This window comes from Canis lupus, chromosome 12 (genome assembly GCF_048164855.1).
Source record: "Canis lupus baileyi chromosome 12, mCanLup2.hap1, whole genome shotgun sequence".
In the NCBI taxonomy this organism is placed as follows: Eukaryota; Metazoa; Chordata; class Mammalia; order Carnivora; family Canidae; genus Canis; species Canis lupus.
The window spans coordinates 34,108,093-34,130,368 of record NC_132849.1 but is presented as its reverse complement, the minus strand read 5'-3'; the positions used below and the strand labels follow the sequence as shown (position 1 = coordinate 34,130,368).

The 22,276-nt window shown below is 40.6% G+C and overlaps 3 protein-coding genes across 16 annotated transcripts in view; 2 read left to right on the top strand and 1 right to left on the bottom strand.

Moving 5' to 3' along the window:
• Positions 1–22,276, top strand: part of LOC140601489 (tetratricopeptide repeat protein 39B-like) — a 55,529-nt gene that overhangs the window by 21,519 nt on the left and 11,734 nt on the right. For 4 of the 7 annotated variants that reach the window (XR_012004500.1, XM_072770470.1, XM_072770469.1 and 1 more), the window contains exon 3: positions 21,989–22,224. The gene's annotated coding sequence lies outside the window, so the exon portion shown is untranslated. Of the gene's footprint in view, positions 1–8,310; positions 11,549–21,988; positions 22,225–22,276 lie in introns of those variants that run through there. The other 3 variants (XM_072770473.1, XM_072770471.1, XM_072770472.1) reach the window with 1 other exon arrangement.
• GEMIN6 (gem nuclear organelle associated protein 6) lies at positions 5,124–11,548 on the top strand. Of its 2 annotated transcripts, none has more exons than XM_072770487.1 (3): positions 5,124–5,223; positions 5,797–5,928; positions 8,373–11,548. In XM_072770487.1, the coding sequence occupies exons 2-3, from the start codon at positions 5,804–5,806 to the stop codon at positions 8,746–8,748; spliced, it is 501 nt and encodes a 166-aa protein (XP_072626588.1). In that variant the 5' UTR covers positions 5,124–5,223; positions 5,797–5,803; the 3' UTR covers positions 8,749–11,548. The 2 variants fall into 2 exon arrangements, with proteins under 2 accessions (XP_072626588.1, XP_072626587.1); XM_072770486.1 differs by having other exon boundaries at positions 5,134–5,421.
• DHX57 (DExH-box helicase 57) overlaps positions 13,963–22,276 on the bottom strand; it is a 62,467-nt gene continuing 54,153 nt past the window's right edge. For 6 of the 7 annotated variants that reach the window (XM_072770457.1, XM_072770458.1, XM_072770460.1 and 3 more), the window contains 2 exons: positions 22,048–22,248; positions 13,963–20,507 (listed from right to left, as the gene is read on the bottom strand). In XM_072770457.1, coding sequence (XP_072626558.1) covers positions 20,364–20,507; positions 22,048–22,248 — 345 coding nt within the window. In that variant the 3' untranslated portion in view covers positions 13,963–20,363. The remainder of the gene's footprint in view (positions 20,508–22,047; positions 22,249–22,276) is intronic. The other variant, XR_012004499.1, reaches the window with a different exon arrangement.

Below are 22,276 nucleotides of genomic sequence, written 5' to 3'. Positions count from 1 at the left end.
ATGAATAAATAAATAAAATATTAAAAAAAAAAAAGCTTGGAGGAGAGACCTCACTGTTGCCTTCCTGTGCCATAAACACAAAGTATTATTGAAGCATTTTTTATTCTGGGGAGAAATTTCTTACCTGATTTGGTAAACATAGTAACTATTTGGAGGCCTGAGATCCTGAGAAAAAGAGGAAGGGATTATGAATGAAGAACAGAGAAAAGCTTTGTTAAAGGATCAAAGTTCTCAACATGCCCTGCCCCAGTCCAATTAATCACTAAATCCTGTTGATTTTTCCTTTGAAATATTTGTTGATTCTACTCCTTTTTTCTCCTTTTTCATTTTCATTGCTATCAGCTTAGGCTAGGACTTTATTATTTCCTGTCTGGACCACTGCACTAATTTTTAGCTCAGCAGTCAATATCTTGTGTTGTTCCAAGGCAAGTCCAGGGAAAAATAAAAATAGTTAATCCCGCTTTTTTTTTCAAAACAAAATAAAATCTATGTAAAACATGTATATTCATACCACTTAGATTATGTCATTGACTAAGAGGAACTCAATGAAAAAAATAGCACCGATTTTTAGCCAGCCTAAAGATATTATCTGAGCATATTTTTTTTTTTTTTTTATCTGAGCATATTTGAAAAACAATTACAGAAGCAGTTTGCCAAACCTTCATGCCTTACATGTGTTTGGTGCTTTAGAGTTCACAAAGTCTACTCAAAACATTTTTTAATCCAGGGAAAACAATCCTATCTTCACTCTACTACTAGGGAAACCAATTTTCTCTGAGGTTGTAAAATGTCCCCTCTGGGTAGGCCTCGGAAGTGCTGGTCAAAGCAGATAACTAATCAACTTAGAGACACTGCCTCCCTAAATCCGATTTCCATTTGGAAGGTGATTCTGGAAATTTTTTTTTGTCCTGATACCACTGCTTTGTTTGGATAGAGAGGCTACATTTTAAATTTTTTTTTTTTAATTTTTATTTATTTATGATAGTCACAGAGAGAGAGAGAGAGAGAGAGAGAGGCAGAGACACAGGCAGAGGGAGAAGCAGGCTCCACGCACCGGGAGCCCGATGTGGGATTCGATCCCGGGTCTCCAGGATCGCGCCCTGGGCCAAAGGCAGGCGCCAAACCGCTGCGCCACCCAGGGATCCCGAGAGGCTACATTTTACATAAAGTTTCATGCTGTGTATATATACTCTGTACTTCCCCGTTTTTCTCCACCTCTATTGTCTAATTTATCTGCATCCTTTCTAATACACTGATTTATTTAAAGATTTTATGTATTTATTGACGAGAGATAGAGACTGAGGCAGAGACATAGGCAGAGAGAGAAGCAGGCTCCCTGCAGGGAGCCCGATGTGGGACTTGATCCCGGACCCCAGGATCACACCCTGAGTCGAAGGCAGATGCTCAACCGCTGAGCCACCCAGGCGTCCCTCTAATTCACTGATTTAATCACGTTATTCTATCACTCAAATTCTTTCCATTCTCTTTGTATAGTATAACTATAATGTAGAACTCATTTTGAGTTAATATTTGAAAGTTCTTAAAGTAGTGCCTGGCACATATTAGGTGATATGTAACTGCCTAAGAAATGAAAATTCAGTTGAATGAAAATTGAGCACCTACTATATGCCAGGCAATGTGGTAAAGGTGGGAGATACAGTAGTAAATACAACAGACGTGACCCCTACCCTTAGAGGTTCACAGTGACTGTGTATGGCTTAGTCATGAAAATTTATTGCTGACAGGATGCTAGGTCATCTAATCCCACATTTTCATTTATAAATGAGGAAACTGAAATCTAAGAGGCAAATGACATCCAAAGTCATAAAGCTGGTAGGAACACAGTCAGTGGTGTGCAGGAACCAGCTTAAACTGTCTCAAAATAGCCCATTGTTAAATACTGAGGAATTTTTTGAGACAGTTGTTTAAAACATTGGTACCTTGAAATCAGATACGGTGGGAATATTTACACCTTAGAAATCAGCAAATAGTACAAATCAAGCCCCTTTTTTCCCCAGGAGAACCAGTTTACCAGGACATTACAGATTTAACCAAATTGAAACCAAGCTTGCTAAAACTCCCTGTCTACTGCTTTTCACTCCCATCTACACCTCCTTTGGTAAGGTTCTGTGTCCTATAGACACAGAATTTTTTGCAGTTGGTTCATTACCTATAAATCAAGTTCAAGGGCTACCTCTTTAGGAAGCTTTTCTCTAAGAACCTCTTCCTCAACCCTTCCCATTTATTACCACCTCCAGGTAGAATGATAGCTTACTCATTTACAAGTACAAGGAGACATCAGCTTCCCAAAGGCAAGACATTTTTAAAATGTTTTTGAATTTCTACTTAACAGAAAGTGTAGCATGTATAGCTACACAATATATGATTGATGAATAAATATAGAAATAAAGAATAGACACTTTTAGTGGGTTCTACTTGTTGAATAAATGAAAAAAACAGAACATTAAAAAAAATTGGGGCCAAAATGACCAGAGTTGTTTTTTTTTTTTCTGATCTTCCCTTGCATGAAATATACTCAGCAAATATCTATCCCACTCCCACTCATTTTCTACCTACTCTTCTGTTTTTTTTCCATGATAAGTACATTCTTTATCTACCTACTATTATAGTCAACAATGTGAATAAAATTGTGATAGTCTAGCCAGGCAGAGCAGGTTTATCTTTGCACCATGATAAAGAACAGTGCTAAAACTACTGACAACTTTTTTTTTAAAACTTCTAATTTTCTTCAGGGCAGTTAAGAAAAGGTTCTTTTAAGAAAAGTTTCTTGCTGGGGCACCTTGCTGGCTCAGTTGGTAGAGCATGCAATTCTTAAACAGGGTGGTGAGTTCAAACCCCATGTTGTGTGTAGAGATTATTTTTTTAAAGATTTTATTTATTAATGAGAGGAACAGAGACAGAGAGGCAGAGACACAGGCAGAGGGAGATGCAGGCTCCATGCAGGGAGCCTGATGTGGCACTCGATCACGGGTCTCCAGGATCAGGCCCTGGGCTGAAGGTGGCGCTAAACCAATGAGCCACCTGGGCTGCCCTAGAGATTACTTTAAAGTTTCTTTTTTTTTTTTTTTTTTAATTTTTATTTATTTATGATAGTCACAGAGAGAGAGAGAGGCAGAGACACAGGCAGAGGGAGAAGCAGGCTCCATGCACCGGGAGCCCGACGTGGGATTCGATCCCAGGTCTCCAGGATCGCGCCCTGGGCCAAAGGCAGGCGCCAAACCATTGCGCCACCCAGGGATCCCTAGAGATTACTTTAAAAAACAAACTTGTCTTGCTAAAATTAAACAAAATGTACTCCAAAATCTAGAATAAGCAATTTTGCACTTGGCAGAGGAAAGAGTTAAGTGTGTATGTGTGAAGGTTTGAGGGGGAGGTAGACATTAGAAAGGAGATGGAGTGAGAGGGAAGGGGAAGGGAGGGAGGAAAGTGGAAAATGTAAGAGAAGGAACATCACTTGGTCTAAGGGAGGCCCCAGGGGGACCAAGGGTAAGGGGTGACAGGGGAAAGGAAATGGTACATCTGAACTTGTTGAGGGTGGACTACAGGAGAGGGTCTTTCTGTAACCCTGCATTAGGGAGTGGGCTTGGCTCAGCCTGTTGTCAGCCAGTGACTCACATCATCAGATGCTGGGAATGATTCTTCATGTAGGAGGGGGGAAGAGAAGGGGAAGAAATTGCCCTAGTCTTATCAATTTAAAAGGGTGTCATTTAAGTTTGAAACTAGCTTCCAAAGTCTTTGATTCTGCAGTACAGATAGAAGGCTTAAAATCCCAATGACTAGTTGTCACAATTGGTTGAAGCTCTTTTGGACTGAATTTTTATGAAGTCATATATTCAACTTCACAGTATAACAACTGGTATTTATTTATGTTTTTGATTTAAGTAATCTCTATGCCCAACATGGGGCTTGGGCTCACTACCTGATGATCAAGAGTTGTGTGCTTTTCCGAATGAGCCAGCCAGACACCCCCGATTGGTATTTATATTAGCTCTTTGTAGATTTACAGAGGACTCAACCGGCATAATCTGAGTCTACTAAAGCCACATTAATATAATTAGCCAATCACTCAACAAGTGAAGGCTGCCAAAGGATTATTTGAAATGATGGCAATAAGACACAATATACTGCAAGGATTTTGTGAACTCAAATCCCAAGTTGTAACGGAAAAGCTGGCTAATTTTCAATGTTTTCTACATTGTGGTTTGAGAGTCCTCTAATTCAGTTTTTGTAAATCTCCTCTGGCGTTCACATTTGCAGAAACTCAACATTTAACACCATGTACCACTTTCCGGATCACACTTTATCTGGACCATGCCAGGAGCCAACTGCATACCAGAACAGAAATCTGCGGCAGAAGCGAGTCTTTTGCACTTTTCCACGGGGAGGGGGCGGTTGGGTGAGGAGTTAGAGGAGAGGCCGGGTCTTTCCTAGTGAGTAGGGCACTAGTCAGTGGTCTGCTAGGTGGAATTCATGCCAATCCTGTGCTTTTTGTTTCTGGCTTCTGTACCTTCAGTAGGACTGTAGCAAGGGCACATCCCAAAGGAGCAGACGTATTAATTGCCTTACACCAACCAACCAACCAAAGATCTTGCCTCTATCGCTCTTCTCCAAAGCACTTTCATTTCCAGGAATACTGTCAACGAGAAACTGGAAGGAGACGTCTCCTCTTTAAAAACAAAAGGTTGAAAAAAAAAAAAAAAGGTTGAAATGTCCATCGTGAGAACGAAGAGGGATGGTTCTAGGGGAACAAGGAGCCTTATTATCACCATACAAAAACCTCAGGTGGGTGGCGCAGCGGTTTAGCGCCTGCCTTTGGCCCAGGGCGTGGTCCTGGAGTCCCGGGATCGGTCCCGCGTCGGGCTCCCTGCGTGGAGCCTGCTTCTCCCTCTGCCTGTGTGTGTGTCTCTCTCTCTGTCTCTCATGAATGAATGAATAAATCTTATAAAAAAAAAAAAAAAAAAAAAACCACCTCAGGCGCTGCCGGCACCCCGCACCTGGCCTTTATTCCCCCACACTTGGCGCCTCTCAGACCTCTAGGTATGACCAAGGACTACAAAGCAGAGAATTCTGGGGGAAGGAAGTGACGTTGCGGCGCAAAGCACGCTGGGCTCAGGTGGGCGGGGCTCAGGTGGGCGGGGCCGGAGTGCCTCCTTCCTCTCCGCGTGGTTGCTGCGTGCTCGGCGCTGCTGGGAGTTCTACCTGGTATTTCTCTCGTTTGTGGGTTTAAACGATTAAGTAGCACCAGGTTTGAGCACCGTTCTAAGCGTCATGCAGCTGCAAGCGGGGCTACGGAATGTGCCTCGCTCTAGAGCCTTTGCTGCTGCCCCCGGGTTGGTGCAGCCTCCGGACTACTAGGAAATGGTCAAATCCAGCGGAGAAACAGCTAGAGAGCGCTAGTGGGTGGGTGTCAACGTTTTCTTTCTCAGTTGTGGCTGACGGTGATGGGTGAGCTCCTTTGATCGCAGGAGAGCAGAGTTAAATTGTTTGTTTGAGCCCCTGCCGACCGGAGTTCGAAGCCGGGGTGAAGGCGATCGCGCATGGCAGTGGGGGATGGGCCAGAACGAGGAAGCCAGATGAGTTACCCGAGGCTGGGCCCCGTGGCAACCCGGGGTCTCCTTAGTTTTCAGACTGGGTTGTGAAATAGCTGATAAGCTATTTTCCTGTTAGGGACCGTGAGGCAAATCACAGATGCGCTCTATCTGTAGGATGGAGATTAGGGGCAAGGCATTGCTTGAGTGGAACATCTATGTTAACCCGAACTGGTGATGCTTTTAGATCAGCCATGAATGAATGGATGAAGAAAGGCCCCTTAGAATGGCAAGATTACACGTACAAAGAAGTCAGAGTGACAGCCAGTGAGAAGGAATATAAAGGATGGGTTTTAACCACAGACCCCGTTTCTGCCAAGTGAGTATGGGTCCTCCTTCCCTGAAATCCTGATGACACCCCTCTGTGCGGCCCATATGTCATGTCCAATTTAAGGAAGTAGATAAATGAAAGGCTAGTTATTCACACCTAAGAACTGTATTGCCTTTGAATCCAAGTGTTGTTCTAACAATGGATTACCTTGGCAGACCAGCCAGGTTTGTAGAAGGGAAACACTTATTACTACATTTTTATTAGAAAATCTCAAACATCCATGAATGTAGAGAGAATAGTTTAACAGACACTAGCCTTACTTTCCCCTTCTAAATATCTTTAAGCCAGTTGCAGATGCATACTTTTGTTCACAAATACCTTTTTATCTTTTAGCAGATGAGGACTTTTTAACGACCACAACAACATAATACTAAGCAAAAGTAATAATAACTTTATTATTAACAGTCTGTTTTTAGGTTTGCCTGGTTGTCTCAAAATATCTCTTTAATTGGTTTATTAATGCGGTCTAAGTATCTTAAGCTAGGACTTTGCACTTTCTCTTTTTTTAGTTTTCTGTGTCATTTATTTGTTGAAGAAATGGAATCATTTGTCTTACAGAATTGAACACATTCTGGATTTAGCTTATTGTATTATCATGGTGTAGTTTAACATGGTCTCTTAGCCTCCATATTTCCTATAAACTGGTATTCATATCTAGAGGTTTGATTAGGATCAGATTTGTTTTTTGCATGACTACTTTAAAGGTGGTGATACACAGACACACGCTTTATTTTGGAATGATTTTAGATTTACAGAAAAGAGTGCAGAGAGGACCCATCTACCCAGCCTCCCCTAATTGTTGGCATCTTACCCAACCATGGTACATTCCTCAGAACTAAAATTACATTAACTAAACTGCAATCATTTGGCTTTTAACAGTTTTTCCACTAATTGTTTGCCTTTTTCTGTTCCAGGATCCAATGTAGGATCCCATATAACATTTAATCGTCTTGTGTCCTTAGTCTCCTCTGAACTGTGACAATTTCTCAGTTATTCCATGTTTTTCATGACATTGACACTTTTGAAGAGTTCTGGTGAGGTATTTCGTAGAACATCTCTCAACTTGGATTTGTGTGATGGTTTCTCATAAATAGCCTGGGATTATAGACTTTGGGAAGAGGACCACACAAGTGAAATTCACATCACATCATATATTTTGTTTAGTTAGGAGTTTTGCATTTGTATTGATGAGTGAGATTAGCTTGTAGTTTTTATATTTTTAATCATCTTCTCTGCTTTTGGTATCAAGATTATATTAGCCTTATTAAACGAGTTAAGGTACAGTCCTTTTAAAGTGTCTACAAGAATTTGGTCAGGTCAGAAATGTTTGAACCAAAAAAAAACAAAACAAAACAAAAAAAAAACAAAAAAAAAAGAAATGTTTGAACCTTGGGGTGCCTGGCTGGCTTAGTCGGTAGAGCATGCAACTCTTGATTTTGGGATTGTGAGTTCAAGCTCCGATTGGGTGTGGAGATTAATTAAAAATAAAATCTTAGAAAAAATGTTTAAACTTTGAAAATTGTATATAATTTGTTGGTAAAATTGGGCCTTTTTCCCCCCCCTCCACGGGAAGTAGAAATTTATATTTTCTCAGAAGTAGAAATTTATATTTTCTAGGAAGTTTTCTGTTTTAGTTTTCGAGACTATTGGCATAAATTTGTTCCTGATACTTTAAACTGCCAATCTTTGCTACCTTCTTTCTAACATTATTTGTATGTGTCTTTTTTTTCCTGTTCTAATTAATCTTGCCTGAGTTTTGTGAATTTTACATGTTTTAAGAACCAACATTTGGCTTTGATGATCATGTTATTAACTCTTTTGTTTTCTATTTCGTCAATTTTGTGCTTTGTTATTTTCTTTGGTCTGCTTTGAATGCGAGTTCTTCAGGTTGTTTAACTCTAAAATTAAGTCTGTACCCTTTCTTTCTTTCTGATACACATTTAAGCCATTTATAATTCTTCAGTGCTTTAACTGCATCCCCCAATGATTGGTTTTAGGCTAGACAAAAAAGTCTAGATATGTAGGATTCTCAGTGAATACTTCTTTTTTTTTTTAAGATTTATTTATTCATGAGAGACACAGGGAGAGAGAGGAGAGAGAGAAAGTCAGAGACACAGGCAGAGGGAGAAGCAGGCTCCATGCAGGGAGCCTGATGTGGGACTCGATCCTAGGTCTCCAGGATCACGCCCTGGTTTGAAGGCGGCTCTAAACCACTGAGCCACCCAGGCTGCCCAGTGAATACTTATTGAATGAGTATTTATAAACGTTTGGTAGTGAGGGGATTAATTTTAAACAGGGAAGTTCTTATTTCCTATTTGTAATTGCCTATTGGGGCTGGTGATGCCTCTCATTCCATTGCTTCTTCCACAGTTTTATGGGCCTTTGGGTTTTTCTTTTGCAAATCTGCTCTGAACTTAACTTTCCCTCCGAAGTATTGTCCTGGTGAACTTCCTGGAAGATGGCAGCATGTCTGTGACTGGAATTATGGGCCATGCTGTGCAGACTGTTGAAACTGTGAACGAAGGGGACCATGGAGTGAGAGAGAAGCTGAAACATTTGTTCATGTCTGGAGACTGCAAGGCCTACAGCCCTGAGGATCTGGAGAAGAGAAAGAACAGCCTAAAGAAATGGCTCGAGAAGAACCACATCCCCATCACTGAGCAGGGAGATTCACGAAGGACTTTGTGTGTGGCTGGGGTTCTGACAATAGAACCACCCTATGGTCCAGAAAATTGCAGCAGTCCTAATGAGATTATTCTGTCCCGTGTTCAGGATCTTATTCAAGGACATCTTGCAGCTTCCCAATGAGAGGCCAAGACCTATGGATGCATCGACTGAAATAACACTTCGTTTTTATTCCTTCATAAAATGTTTTGAATGTTAAATCCATGATATTACAAGATTTCAGAGGCACACAAGTGTGTTTGTGTGTTTGTGTTTGTGTTCTCCATTGTTTTGGTAAAATCAAAGATGTGGATTATGAGTGCTAATAAATAAGGGAACTATGGCAGGGATAGCATCACATGAAACAATAGCACAAGAACATTAGAATTGCAAGACTCTGCACAGGTGGCAGCACACCTCGGGTTTTGTTAGGCAAGAAATGTATTTGAAAGAAATGCAACACGTTTGATTCAATATAAGATGTCTTGTTAAGTCCCTTGCACTAACTGGATGTGTCCATTTTAAAATAATTATTTATTGTGTAAGGATGAAATAGCTTTTGAATCAGAATATAGCGGAATATGTGCTTTTTTGTTTGAAGCTTGAAAGTTTCAACTACTTGTAAAATCTTAACACATAAGCTATATAACTTTTAAAGCCTTTCAAAGTGAGCACTGGCTGATACCTCTAAAAAAAAAAAAAAGGTAAGCATCACGAGTATTTTGCGCTGAACTGAAACGTGGTTCCTGTGCTTGGTGGATTTGACCAAGGCTTTCGGCCCATGCTGCTTTCTGCCCGTACCGCATTCCCGGGTCAGGCTTTCCTGGAGGGAGAGATGCAGGAACATGCTTCACCAGAGCTGGCCCTACCCCGTGGAAGCCAGGCAGGGGCTAGGGCTCGATATGGAGGTTTCTGGCCTAGAAACCTAGGGCGGTATCTCAGATTGTCATTTGAGGGTGTTCTCAGGGGCAGGTCTAGAGTGACCTCGGGGTTTTCACATCAGATTAGAACCCCAGGCCTCTGATTCCCGAGGACACGGGTCAGCAGACTTTGAGACGTTGGGGCGAATGCAGCCTGCTGCCTCTATTTGGTAGGCTTTACTGGCACACAGCGTACCCACCAGTTTACGTATCTTCCGTGCCTGTTTTTGAGTCATGATGGCAGATTTGAATATTGTGACAAACTATATGGCTTGTATTTACAGAAAAATAGAGCCCTTTACAGAAAGTCTGCCCTAGGAAATCCTTGAAGCAGCCTGATATGCCAGAGCTTGGAGCAGACTTCCAAGGCAGTTTGGAACTGGATAGGCCATGTGCGCTGCTACAGGGCAGCCTCACTCACTGCTCCCTGGTCTGTCCTCAGGGATCATCTGTGCACACAGCCCTTTCAGTTCCCACGTACGCCCCTTATTCAAAAGAAAAGAGAAGCGGTAACTTTTGGAAGAAAGACTTCAAGATATTCAGGTTTTAGGGACGCCTGGGTGGCTCAGTGGTTGAGCGTCTGCCTTCCACTCAGGTTGTGATCCTGGAGTCCTGGGATCAAGTCCCACATCAGGCTCTGCATGAGCCTGTTTCTCCTCCGTCTTCCGATGTCTCTCATGAATAAATAGAATCTTAAAAAAATACATTCAGGTTTTAGGGGGTCTTTGAATGCAGCTCAGTAACAGCTATTTCTCTGCCTAGTTGTCTAATGACAGGATGTAGCCTCACACTCCTCACACTTGAGCAAGCACCAGAATCAGCCAGAGAGCTTGTTAAAACATTGCAGGACCCTACCCCCAGCAGACTCTGGCTCAGTAGGTCCAAGTTGGGGCCCAGGCATTTGAATTTCTAACAAACTCCCAGATAATGGTAATGCTACCTGTCTCGGGCCATGATTGCAAAAGTAATTCAGGAACTTTGGGGGAAACAAAGTCCTTCCTTCACATCTTTAAAGTTCCCATGATCCTAAAGGGATTTAGTGCATAGCCTTTCTCCTTGTGACTAAGACCTCGTTCAAGTCTTGGAATGTCTTGGAAAAGCAAATAGGAGATGCAGAATAAGAAATTTAGTGTGGAAATGATTTTGGCAAAATACGGGGAGACCTTGAGATGAGAGAAGCCATGTAGGAAATTGCGCCTTGGTCCAAGGACAGGTGCACTGGTATTGGTAGATTTGTTTGCTGTCAGGCTAGTGAGCTGGGAGAGAGACTGTTTCTTGGCAACTGAGTCCTCCGATTGTTTAAACAATGCACCTGTGAACAAAACCTGAGTGCCCAAGAGGGTAAATGATCTGGCTCTGCCATGGAAACCTCATATTCTTATCATTTTGTCAAATCTATTTGTATTTCTAATATTTACTCCCATGCAATTACACACTAATTATGTAACTACAGCATACATGCACTGCTTTTAGCTTGTTTTAATGTAATTTCAGATTTATAGGAACTTTGCAAGAACAGAACAAACAAGTCTCATATATTCTTCTCTCAGCAGATGTTAACATTTTACCACATTTGTATTGTCTATGTGTGTGTGTTCATTTTATCCCCCTGAACTGTTTGAGAGTAAATCATGGACATGATGGAAAAATGACATTCTCTTAAATAACCACAGTACAGCCATCAAAATCAGAATAGTAACATTGATACAGTGCTGTGATTTAATACACACTTTATCCATATAATCTCAACGTCCTGTATTGCAAAAAACCAAAAAACCCCCACAAAATGAGTTTTAAAATTTGGACAATGTATCATGTTCAGTCATGTCCCTTCCTTTAATCTGGAATAGTTCCTCAGTCTTTCTTTGATTTAATGGGACATTGATATTTATTTTGTGGAATGACCCTCAATTTGAGTTTGTCTGATGTTTCCTTTTGTTGTAATTTGGTATGATGTTTTTGGGTAGGAATACCCTGGAAATGATAGTGTATTTTCAATAAATCATATTGGGAGGCACATAAAACTGGTTTGTCCCATTTCTGGTGATGTTAACTGATCATTTGGTGAAGGTGTTGTCAAGTTTCTCCACGGTGAAGTTACTATTTTTCTAAGTTCTTTTTTTTTTTTTTTTAACTCCTTTCTACATCCAGTGTGGGGCTTGAACTCATGACCTTGAGATCAAGAGTCACATGCTCTTCTGACTGAGACATCAGGTGCCCCACTATTTTTTTTAATAAAGGTATCTTAACAACAAATTTTTATTTATTTTTATTTTTTTATTTAATAAATTAATTTTTATTGGTGTTCAATTTACCAACATACAGAATAACACCCAGTGCTCATCCCGTCAAGTGTCCCCCTCAGTGCCCGTCACCCATTCACCCCCCCCGCCCTCCTCCCCTTCCACCACCCCTAGTTCATTTCCCAGAGTTAGGAGTCTTTATATTGTCTCCCTTTCTGATAATTTCCCACACATTTCTTTTCCCTTCCCTTATATTCCCTTTCACTATTATTTATATTCCCCAAATGAATGAGAACATACACTGTCCTTCTCCGATTGACTTACTTCGCTCAGCATAATACCCTCCAGTTCCATCCACGTTGAAGCAAATGGTGGGTATTTGTCGTTTCTAATGGCTGAGTAATATTCCATTGTATACATAAACCACAGCTTCTTTATCCATTCATCTTTCGATGGACACCGAGGCTCCTTCCACAGTTTGGCTATTGTGGACATTGCTGCTAGAAACATCGGGGTGCAGGTGTCCCGGCGTTTCATTGCATCTGAATCTTTGGGGTAAATCCCCAACAGTGCAATTGCTGGGTTATTTATTTATTTTTAAAGATTTTGTGTTTAAGTACTCTCTACACCCAACATGGGGCTTGAATTCAACAACCTTGAGGTCAAGAGTTGTGTGCTTGATTGAGCCAGCCAGGCACCAAAATTTTTTTTTTTTTTAAATTTTTAGAGCACATTTTATGTGCCATCAGTAATGGGGGGCAGAGGAGAGAATCTTAGGCAGGCTCTACATCCAGCACAGAGCCCTATGTCGGGCTCAATCTCACCACCTTCAGACCATGATTTGAGCTGAAACCAAGAGTCAGAGGCTTAACCGACTGAGCCACCCAGGCACCACAGGCACCCAATATATTTTTAAAAAGAACTTTATTGAGAGGTATTATTAACATACCATAAAATTCATCCACTTGAAGTATAGATATCAGTGATCTTTACTACATTTAGAGTTGTGCAGTCATCACCACAATCCTTTATTTATTTTTTTAAACATTTCCATCCTCACAAGAGTCTGTTTCTCATTTGCAATGAATTCCCATTCCCACTCTCAGTCCCAGGCAACCACTAATTTTTTGTATCTGTATCTTTTACATTTCTGTACATTTCATATAAATGGAATCATACCATATGTGGTCTTGGTGTCTAGCTTCTCTCACTTAGCATTATGTTTTTGAAATTCATGCATGTTGTAGCATGTATCACAGGTTCCTTTTTATTACTGGATAATATCCTATTGTGAATATACTCCTTTTTGTTTATTCAGTCACCATGGATATTTGGATTGTTCCCAGTTTGGAGCTATTGTGAATAATGCTGCTGTGAATATTTGTGAAAAACCTTTGTGTGGACATATATTTTCATTTCTCTTGTGAAATAACTTAGGAGTGGAGTCACTGGATTATATGATAAATTATGTTTAACTTTTTAAGAAACTCAAGCTATGTTCTAATATAGCCACACCATTTTATGTGCCATCAGTAATGTAATGAGGGCTCCAGTTTCTCTGCACCCTTATCAGTACCTGTTATTATGTGTGATTCTAGAGGTTATGAAGTAGTATCTCCCTGTGGTTTTCATTTGAATTTCTCTAAAGACTAATGAGGTTGAGCATCTTTTCATGTGCTTATTAACCCATTTGTATATCCTTGGTGAAATGTTTACTCAAGTATTTTGCCCATTTTAAAAACTGAGTTTTCTACTTGAGTTGTAAGAGGTCTTAACGTATATTTCTAGATATACAATTCTAGATACAAGTGCTTTATCAAAATATAATTTACAAATATTTCCTCCCAGTCTGTGGCTTGTCTTATATTTTCTCGATGTTTTTGAACTGCAGAAGTTTAAGAAATTGGCTAAGTATGATTTATAATTTTTTTTGTTATCTATCATGCTTTTTGTGTTTGTAGCTAAGAATTCTTTGCCTAACTTAAGGTCACATAGACTTTTTAAAAAATATTTTATTTATTTATTCATGAGAGACAGAGAGAGACAGAGAGAGAGAGGCAGAGACACAGGCAGAGGGAGAAGAAGGCTCCATGCAGGGAGCCCGACGTGGGACTTGATCTGGGGTCTCCAGGATCAGGCCCTGGGCTGAAGGTGGCGCTAAACCGCTGAGCCACCCGGGCTGCCCTCACATAGACTTTCTTTTTTCTAATTTTAAACATTTGTTTATTTTAGAGGGAGAGCGCATATGATTGGCGGGAGGGGCAGAGGGAGAGAATCTCAAGCAGATTCCTCCCTGAGCACAGAGCCTGAGGTGGGGCTCTATCTAACAACCCATGAGATCATGACCTGAGCCAAAACCAAGAGTCAGGTGCTTAACCAAATTATTCATCCAGGCACCCTCAAATACATTTTCAAGAGGGAGTAAGCCATACATTTATTCCCTACAGCTACTTCTTTGGTGATATACAGAGGTTTCCTCACAATGTTTTTTTTTTTTTTTTCTCCCCTTTCTCCTTCCACCTACTTCCCCTTACAGTGTTTAAAGAAGCACACCTAGGGGTGCCTGTGTGGCTTAGTCGGTTAAGCATTGCTTTAGGTCATGATCCTGGGGTTGGTCCTGGGATCAAGCCCCACAGCAGGCTCTCTGCTCAGCAGGGAGTCTGTTTGTCTCTCTCCCCATCCCTCTGCCCCTCCCCACTGCTCATGCTTTCTCTCTCTCTCTCACTTGCACACTCTCTCTCAATAAATAAAATCTTAAAAAAAAAAAAAAAGCACACGTACTTGCTGAATGAGATGAGATCTTTCAAAAGCAGAATAAAAGACTTAAAGCCATTAGTATCCTTCCTTTAATGTCAACAAATAAGCCATCTAGTTTCTTTAGAACCTTCAAAGGATCTTGCAGGGGGTAAATTATGCTCCTGATTGAATTTATTCAAGGAAACTTTATTTCTCTATTGTCCTATTTCTCCTTTGTTCCTGTTTATATCCTGACTTCCTAGGGTGGCTGGCACATAGCACCTGCTTAAAATGTTGGTTATATTGAAATTACGAGCATAAATGTCGGATGAATGTCTGCAACCCCAGCATGAGTCTCAAACTAGCCATGTAGTACACATTAGTTATAAACTGGACCATCAGCCTCCCTCTTAACTAATCAGATTGCATGCTTCAATTAATCTGTCTTAGCCATGCTTACTATGGAAAAGGGTGGTATAAAGATTTATGGGCCAGAAATAATGGGGACAGCTGGAGTTTAAATGGGAAAGTGCACAGGTGAATTTCAGAGACAGAAGGGTAGCATTAACAGCAACGTCTATGATTACAGATTGTTTGTTTTGCGTCTATAGTCAATGGATTAGTTTCCTCCTCATATGGGATAGTTCCTTGGTGCCCATGATATAGCATGGCCCCTGATTTGTAAGGACATCTGTCTTCTAAAGAGCATAACATATCTTTGATTTTCAGTCTGGTAATCTTGCTAATAAGTCCTAAAACAAACTGATTTTTTTTTTCCAGCTTAAACTGTAGAAGGGTTACTGAGCCTAGAAATTACAGTTCCCAATGAGACTTCATGTTAGATTTCAACATTTTACAGTTATCTACCTAGAGAGCTATATACTCCCATCCCCCTTCTTAAAACCCTATTTGTGTTATACCATATCGGCCAAAGTCTACTAAGTTGGACTCTGTTCAAATAACAGAAAGATAAAGTAAGGGTGTGCATATTTCAGACATCTTAATGTGGGCCTACACGGGAGAATTTGAGTTTTGCAGTGAAAAACATTAGCAGTATGTCATATACAAATTGTATTTTCAAAAACCATGTTTTAACTTTTAACATTTTCAAAATAAGTGATATTTATAAAAACTAAATTTAATGGTAGAACATGTTTTTAAAATAAACATATCCCAGGGCACCTGGGTGACTCAGTTGGTTGAGCATCTCCCTCTGGCTCAGGTCATGATCCCAGGGTCCTGGGATGGAGCCTCACATCAGGCTTCCTGCTCAGCAGGGAGCTTGCTTCTCCCTTTCCCCCACTTGTGCTCTCTCTCGCTGCTCTCTCAAATAAATAAACTCTTAAAAAAAAATATATATATATCCCTACCCATCTGGGTGTGCATGGTTTTTCCCATTTGTACATATAATTTCCTCAAATTATTAAGCACTGTATTTTGGTAACAACATGATGGATTCATAAGCTTTTATGCACACAGTACATGTTTATTAGAGTTGATTTGGGCATAATTTTCAGAGACAACTATGGGCATAATTTATATCTAATTAATAGACTTTTTAAGTAGTTACCTATCTCATTTTGTTTAGATTTTCTCCACCTTGGCACTACTGATGATTTGAACTGAATAATTTTTTGTTGAGGGGGGTGGCGGATCCTGTGCCTTATAGGATATTTAGCAGCATCTCTGGCTTCTAACCACTAGATGCCGGGAGTATACCCCAATCCCCCATTCAGCGGTGACATCTCCAAGATACTGCCAAATGTCCCCTGGTGGGCAAAATTGCTTCCAGTTGAGAACCACTGGTTTAAAACAAGTAAAATATACATTTTCTCTTATGAGAAAACTTCTTTATAGTCTTTGTACATGATAAGATCCTGTATTATAGTTATCAACCTCTGGACAAATACAGTCTTACTTGAAAGGTTAACACAACTTTTGTTTTAATACATTTGAAAGTTAAGGATGGAATGAGGCAAAACTTACCACAAGGGGACTCTCAGGAAGTAAATGAGTCTTTTTGGCTATGTTATCCTGTCTTGAATCATTGTAGAAGAAAATTGGCCATGGATAATCTCCCTTTCATAAAATAAGTTCATTCAATATGGAAGGAAAATAAACTCCTTTAGGCCATTTTCAGTAAAACCCAGGTTGGAGGTAGCAGTAACTGTGTTATAAGGATTATGCAGGAATCTGCATAAGGAATAATAATTTTAAAAACCTGTTTGAAATGCTTCTGTTGAAAATATTTATTAAATATATAATTACACCATATTTAGGAATATCGTTATTTATAATGTCAGGATCATCATCCTAAACACTGATTTTCATTGTTGGTATTTATGGGAAGTTGCCCCCTACTTTTTTAAAGATTATTTGTTGAGAGAGAGAGAGAACCCATGATTGGGAGGAGGGGCAGAGGGAGAGAGAGAGAGACAATCTCAAGTGAACTTCACAATGAGCATGGAGCCCGACACGGGGCTCCATCTCCTCATCCCAAGATCATGACCTGAGCCACCCAGGCGCCACTGGGGAAATTGCCTTTTCAAACAAATCCCTTATACTGTCTTTGTTGCAATTTGTTTTTTTCCTAAAAAGTTGAAATATAGGTAGGAAATCAGTGAATGAATCTAAGCCATTCTCCTGTAGCTATCTCACTGGGGCACTGTGTCCTAGCTTATATACTCAATCAGCTGGGTTGGAACCGACTCAGGAGTAGACTCGGGGATGGCCCCAGGGGCAAAGATGGGGCAGAGGCTGAACTGTCTGTGGGGACAAGTTCATGTTTAGGCTGCTGTCCTGTATCTTTCCTAAAGAGTATCAAGCGAGTGATTCTCCAACAGAACTCCTTGTCTCTGCTCTTTGACAGAACAAATTATTAAGACATCTAAGATTTTAAAGCACTTTGAAGATTAATGATTGGCTATAAATCCTATTTAAGACCAATCTCTTTGATAAATCACTTTAGGGATAATAACTTATAAATGGCAAGAAAAAGGTCTCTTCTGTTAATGACTCACTGTGGTTAATGGTTTACACAGTCATTACATAGCTTTACATGCATGAGACTAAAAAGACACGAAGAAGCCTGTCACTCTGGAACAGTCTGGAACAGTCTGAAACGACTGCTATGGCAATAGACTGAGCTGTTTATACAGTGTTTCCACCTGAGGCACTGTCCTGTGAATACTCAAATACTGACACAGTTTCAGGATTAAGATCTAACTTCTGAAAACAATAGCTCACTCTGTATTTATTAACTGGCTAAATATTTTAAGCAAGTTCTACCCACCCCCCCCTTTGGGAGAAAATAAACCCTGGGAATTATGCCTAATTCTAGCAGGACTTAGGAGGAAAGAACCAGCATATACACAGGCTTAGGTACAATGGCACCATGAACATAATTCTGCTGCCCCCAGGGATCTTTATTTATGTGGCAATTAGGTGACACACAAAGGACAATGTCAAGAATGTGACGCCTGAGCTCCTCAGCCCAGCAATTGAGAGAACAAGACAGAGTGCAGTTTTCAAAAAGCCAGCCTGGGCTGCATCTGAAAACCACACCCTTGGTCCCAATTTGCTTACATTTGCTACATTTTAATTTTACAAAGTACTTTCACAAGGTCTTATTTTATGATAACCTCTTAGGGATATATTCAAACCATTGCCCAGAAAGGAAAAAGAACATTTACCATATATGCCTACAGATCCACAGGCTGTGTGCTTTGGCATATTATTTAAACTGCTCACATAACAGAATGGGAGGATAAAGACCAAAGTTCACTACCTGTCAGAGAGTTTGAATTGTAATATTCAGATATGGAACTCAAGTAGGAAGAAGACCAACCTAATGCTTTGCCAACCTATGACCACCTTTGCAAGAATGTTTACCTTGTTTTCATCTCCTGAGAACAACCCACTTACACAGACTACAACACGAGGGGACTAATTTTGTAGCAAGTACTTTACCAATATTGTTTCCTAGCTAGATTCCAGTAAAGGTAAAACAAATAGGTAAGAAACATTTACAGAATTCTTCATACAATTAACATGAAGTGCTTACCATCTTTCTGGGGTTTAGACATCCGGTTTCACCTTGAAATGCTATACTGCATTCTGATCTTCAATTGCGAAGAAGTAATCCCGTTTCACTTATTTCATAATTTTAATGAGGGGGCTTACGAAGTTCAGTTTTGGGGGTGGGGGAGGATTTTCTTATTCAGTGTCTTCAATCAAGGCTTCCCAATCTTTTCCAATCTTTCTGGCACATCTGTGAAATGACTTGTGCATTTGTATGTGGCTGCAAGTAACCAGCCCAAGAATAACTTCCTCGAGGGGAACGATTTCGAAGCACTTTTAATGGAAAGTTCTGTTGTTTATCGCCCCGCTGTACGCTTTGCTGCAAACTTGTGTTGAAGCTGCAGGTCCACTTGGGCAGATGGCTCCAGCTAGGGCAGCCAGCACGAGCTCCACTATAGCACCAAGAGTCAAAACTGGTTTAAGAAATGTTTTAGAGGGTTAGTGCGGTTTTCTCCTTCATTTCTCCTGAGCGGTTCTGTAACATGAGCCTTGTTTCAATAGCAAGTTAGAACTTGAATACTGCGGGTGCTATGCATATCCGTGTTTTTTTACTTAAAGTGAGGACATGAGTTAATGCCTTTTAAAAATACTACTTAGAGTCTAAACATTTCAAGCATGCCAAAGCTTCAACACACTTGACACTAGCCATTTGGGACAGTCTGAGAGGTTTTCTGAAAACTTAACCATTTGAAGTAATATGTTGAAAAGGGAACAGCCTTCACTGAATTGGGTTTGCTGACTAATTTGGATTCTATCCATAATATGAAATCTGTAGTGACTCTACCTGGGCGCCAAACACAAGAATATTTTTTCTATTCAGCTCTTCGGGATTCTTCCAGCCACACTGATAAATGTCCAGAGAAAATGTAAATGTATTAATAGTTTTCCAAAATGCTAGCTCCCCATTCACCTAAGTGGCAGCTGAAAATAAGCAGTCTCATGGAAGATATTTTTATGGCTGTAAATCTGACACTAGTGTGGCAACCTTTTCTACTTCGACTATGCCAAGTTGGCTGAGAATACCATCAAAATTCCCCTTTGGGTATCGTGAAATGTGGCCGTTAGATCTGAGCATGTTCCTAAGAGAGAGCAAAGATTCCTAATTGGAAAACTGAAAACAGAACAAAGACACCTGGATTGTTCTGCTTTTCTGAACAAGAATGGTAAGTATTAAAACCAGCTTGCATTTAATAACAAGAGCTCTTCAAGGTTGTTTTTTTTAGGCCGACTTTTAATGAGTAAAAATAAAAATCCCTCAGAAATTAGGTTTAAGTTTACTTTGTAGCCCATAGCCTTAAAATGAAATCTCAATTTTTCTTGTTCACATGATTTTTTTTTGTCCTCTGTTCTAACTTCTTTCAGATGAGCCTTTATGATAGATAAAACATTCAGTATTTCTCCCCATGCTCCTATCTTGCCCCAGGAAAAAGCAAGAGAAAACAAATACGTACATTAAAACAGAATTGTATTAAACATTCACTTTTGTATTAGGAGAGGAATTTCATTTATCCCAGAATAGTCACAGAGAAAAAGACAGCAAGCTGGTTTTGAGACTGCCTCACATTGACACTCCAAATTGTGCTGGGAGTGCCCCTGAGCTGTTAACAACACTGTCTGGGAAACTCCTCTAAGGGAACGTGGTGTCTCAGCTTAGTGGGCAGTGCCTGGGCCCCTCCAGGGCAGCCCCAGCACAGAGCTTGGTTGGAGGTAGAGGTGCTGCTGTTATTTCCCAAGTAAGCAAGAAGCAGGGGAGTAGCAAGCACTCTCCTAAGACTGGTCTTTATTGTGTGGTGACAAGTTTCACAATTGTGCTGATGATCCGAGATCCTCGCGGACATGTACACAGATCTATGCTTGGGTTTTTAATCTTATCCTGGAGGAGCTGGTCAAGTTCGCAACGCAGTTCCTTTACTAATTCAGCCACCTAAAATGAAAGTTGCAACGTAAGCCGTGATTGGGTCAATGAGGGAGGAAAGGTTCCTAAGGGAAACATCTCACGGATGACTGTCATTATTTTAGATTTCTGGTAGTAATTTTAACTCCATGGTGGGAGGAGGGGAGAAACTAACACATTTTTATTCTAGAAGTACTTCTAAAATTTTTTTTTTTTAATATTTTATTTATTTATTTAGGATAGTCACAGAGAGAGAGAGAGAGGCAGAGACACAGGCAGAGGGAGAAGCAGGCTCCATGCACCGGGAGCCTGACGTGGGATTCGATCCCGGGTCTCCAGGATCGCGCCCTGGGCCAAAGGCAGGCGCCAAACCGCTGCGCCACCCAGGGATCCCTACTTCTAAAATTTCTTGATGCAGCTCTAAGAATGTTCACTCAATGTCAGCTCTGCAATATAATAAATGGGGTCATTATAAAAAGTCTCCTCTATCACATCTCATTTAAAGAGAAGATTAAATCTGGAAGAATGGCTTCTATGTAGCGTTCTGCATATTAAAGCTTGGTCAAGGGCAGCCCCAGTGGCGCAGCGGTTTAGCGCCGCCTGCAGCCCAGGGTGTGATCCTGGAGACCCGGGATCGAGTCCCACATCGGGCTCCTTGCATGGAGCCTGCTTCTCCCTCTGCCTGTGTCTCTGCCATTCTCTCTCTCTCTCTCTGTGTTTCTCATGAATAAATAAATAAATAAATCTTTAAAAAAAAAAAAAAAAAGCTTGGTCAACTTTTACAATTTGCTCCAAGAGAGGCAGGAAAATGGAGAATTAAAAATGCTAGATATTAAAGCCAAAAAATCTGTAGCTTTGGGATACATTTGATGCTTTCATTGGAAGAAACAACTCCACCTTTTTTATGGCATTTTCTTATGCTGATGTACAGCGGGCACTGGAGATGTCTTCCCAAAATGGTTTGCTGCTCCCCCATTATTTGGTAACCATGCAGTTTGCACCTGGCCTAACTCAAACAGGCTTATGCCATGAGCTCTGCCAGAGTGAATGGCTCAGATCATCACGGCCTTAGAGTTTATGACATTCCTTTGGTCATAGAAGTTGGTTTAAGAGAAGAAGTTTCTTGTCTCCCTGCTGGACAGTGTGCTGCTGCACAGATGTGAGGCCTGGAGCTATGGCAGCCATCCTGCTACCATGAGGTCAGCCAGACTTTTGTTGTCCCTGGGCTGCTGAATCAAACCAACCCTTTCTGGCTTTCTTGACCTGTACTGTGCAATACAACAGCCATCTGTCACATGTGGCTAATCTAATGGCCAGTTCAAACAGATGTGCTGGTGTATGTATGTAAAATACATCCCAGATTTTAAAGATTTAATATAAAAAAACAGTATAAAATATCTAATAAATTCTTATATTGATTACATGTTGAATATAAAACTTTTTAGGTGTATTAGGTTAAATAAAATTAAGATTAATTTCACTTATTTGTATTTTTTATGCGTGGCTACTAGAAAAATTGAAATACAGCCCTCAGGGGGGCTCCTTCAGAGACGGAACTGATAGCCTTTACCTGATGGGAAGCAGCTGCAAAACGGATCCAACCATCATCCAAGGACACAACAAACTCCCCTCTCTGAAGCTGCACACTCACTTGGCCTCCTCCAAACAAGACCAGCGGGTACACGGACACCATACTGCAGTCTCGGATGAACACCCGACTGGTTTTGATCTTTTCATGGTACACCAGGTAGGGGCTGTCAAAGTGTCTGACCTGGAACAGGAAACCTCAGATGAGGGCA

Excerpts from the sequence above, each read along its gene's own strand:
- GEMIN6 (XM_072770486.1), top strand. The coding sequence starts at position 5,315 with ATGTGCCTCGCTCTAGAGCCTTTGCTGCTGCCCCCGGGTTGGTGCAGC. Across the intron at positions 5,422-5,796 it reads CAGCTAGAGAGCGCTAGTGG|ATCAGCCATGAATGAATGGA; the intron begins GTGGGTGTCAAC and ends TGATGCTTTTAG. Across the intron at positions 5,929-8,372 it reads ACAGACCCCGTTTCTGCCAA|TATTGTCCTGGTGAACTTCC; the intron begins GTGAGTATGGGT and ends TTCCCTCCGAAG.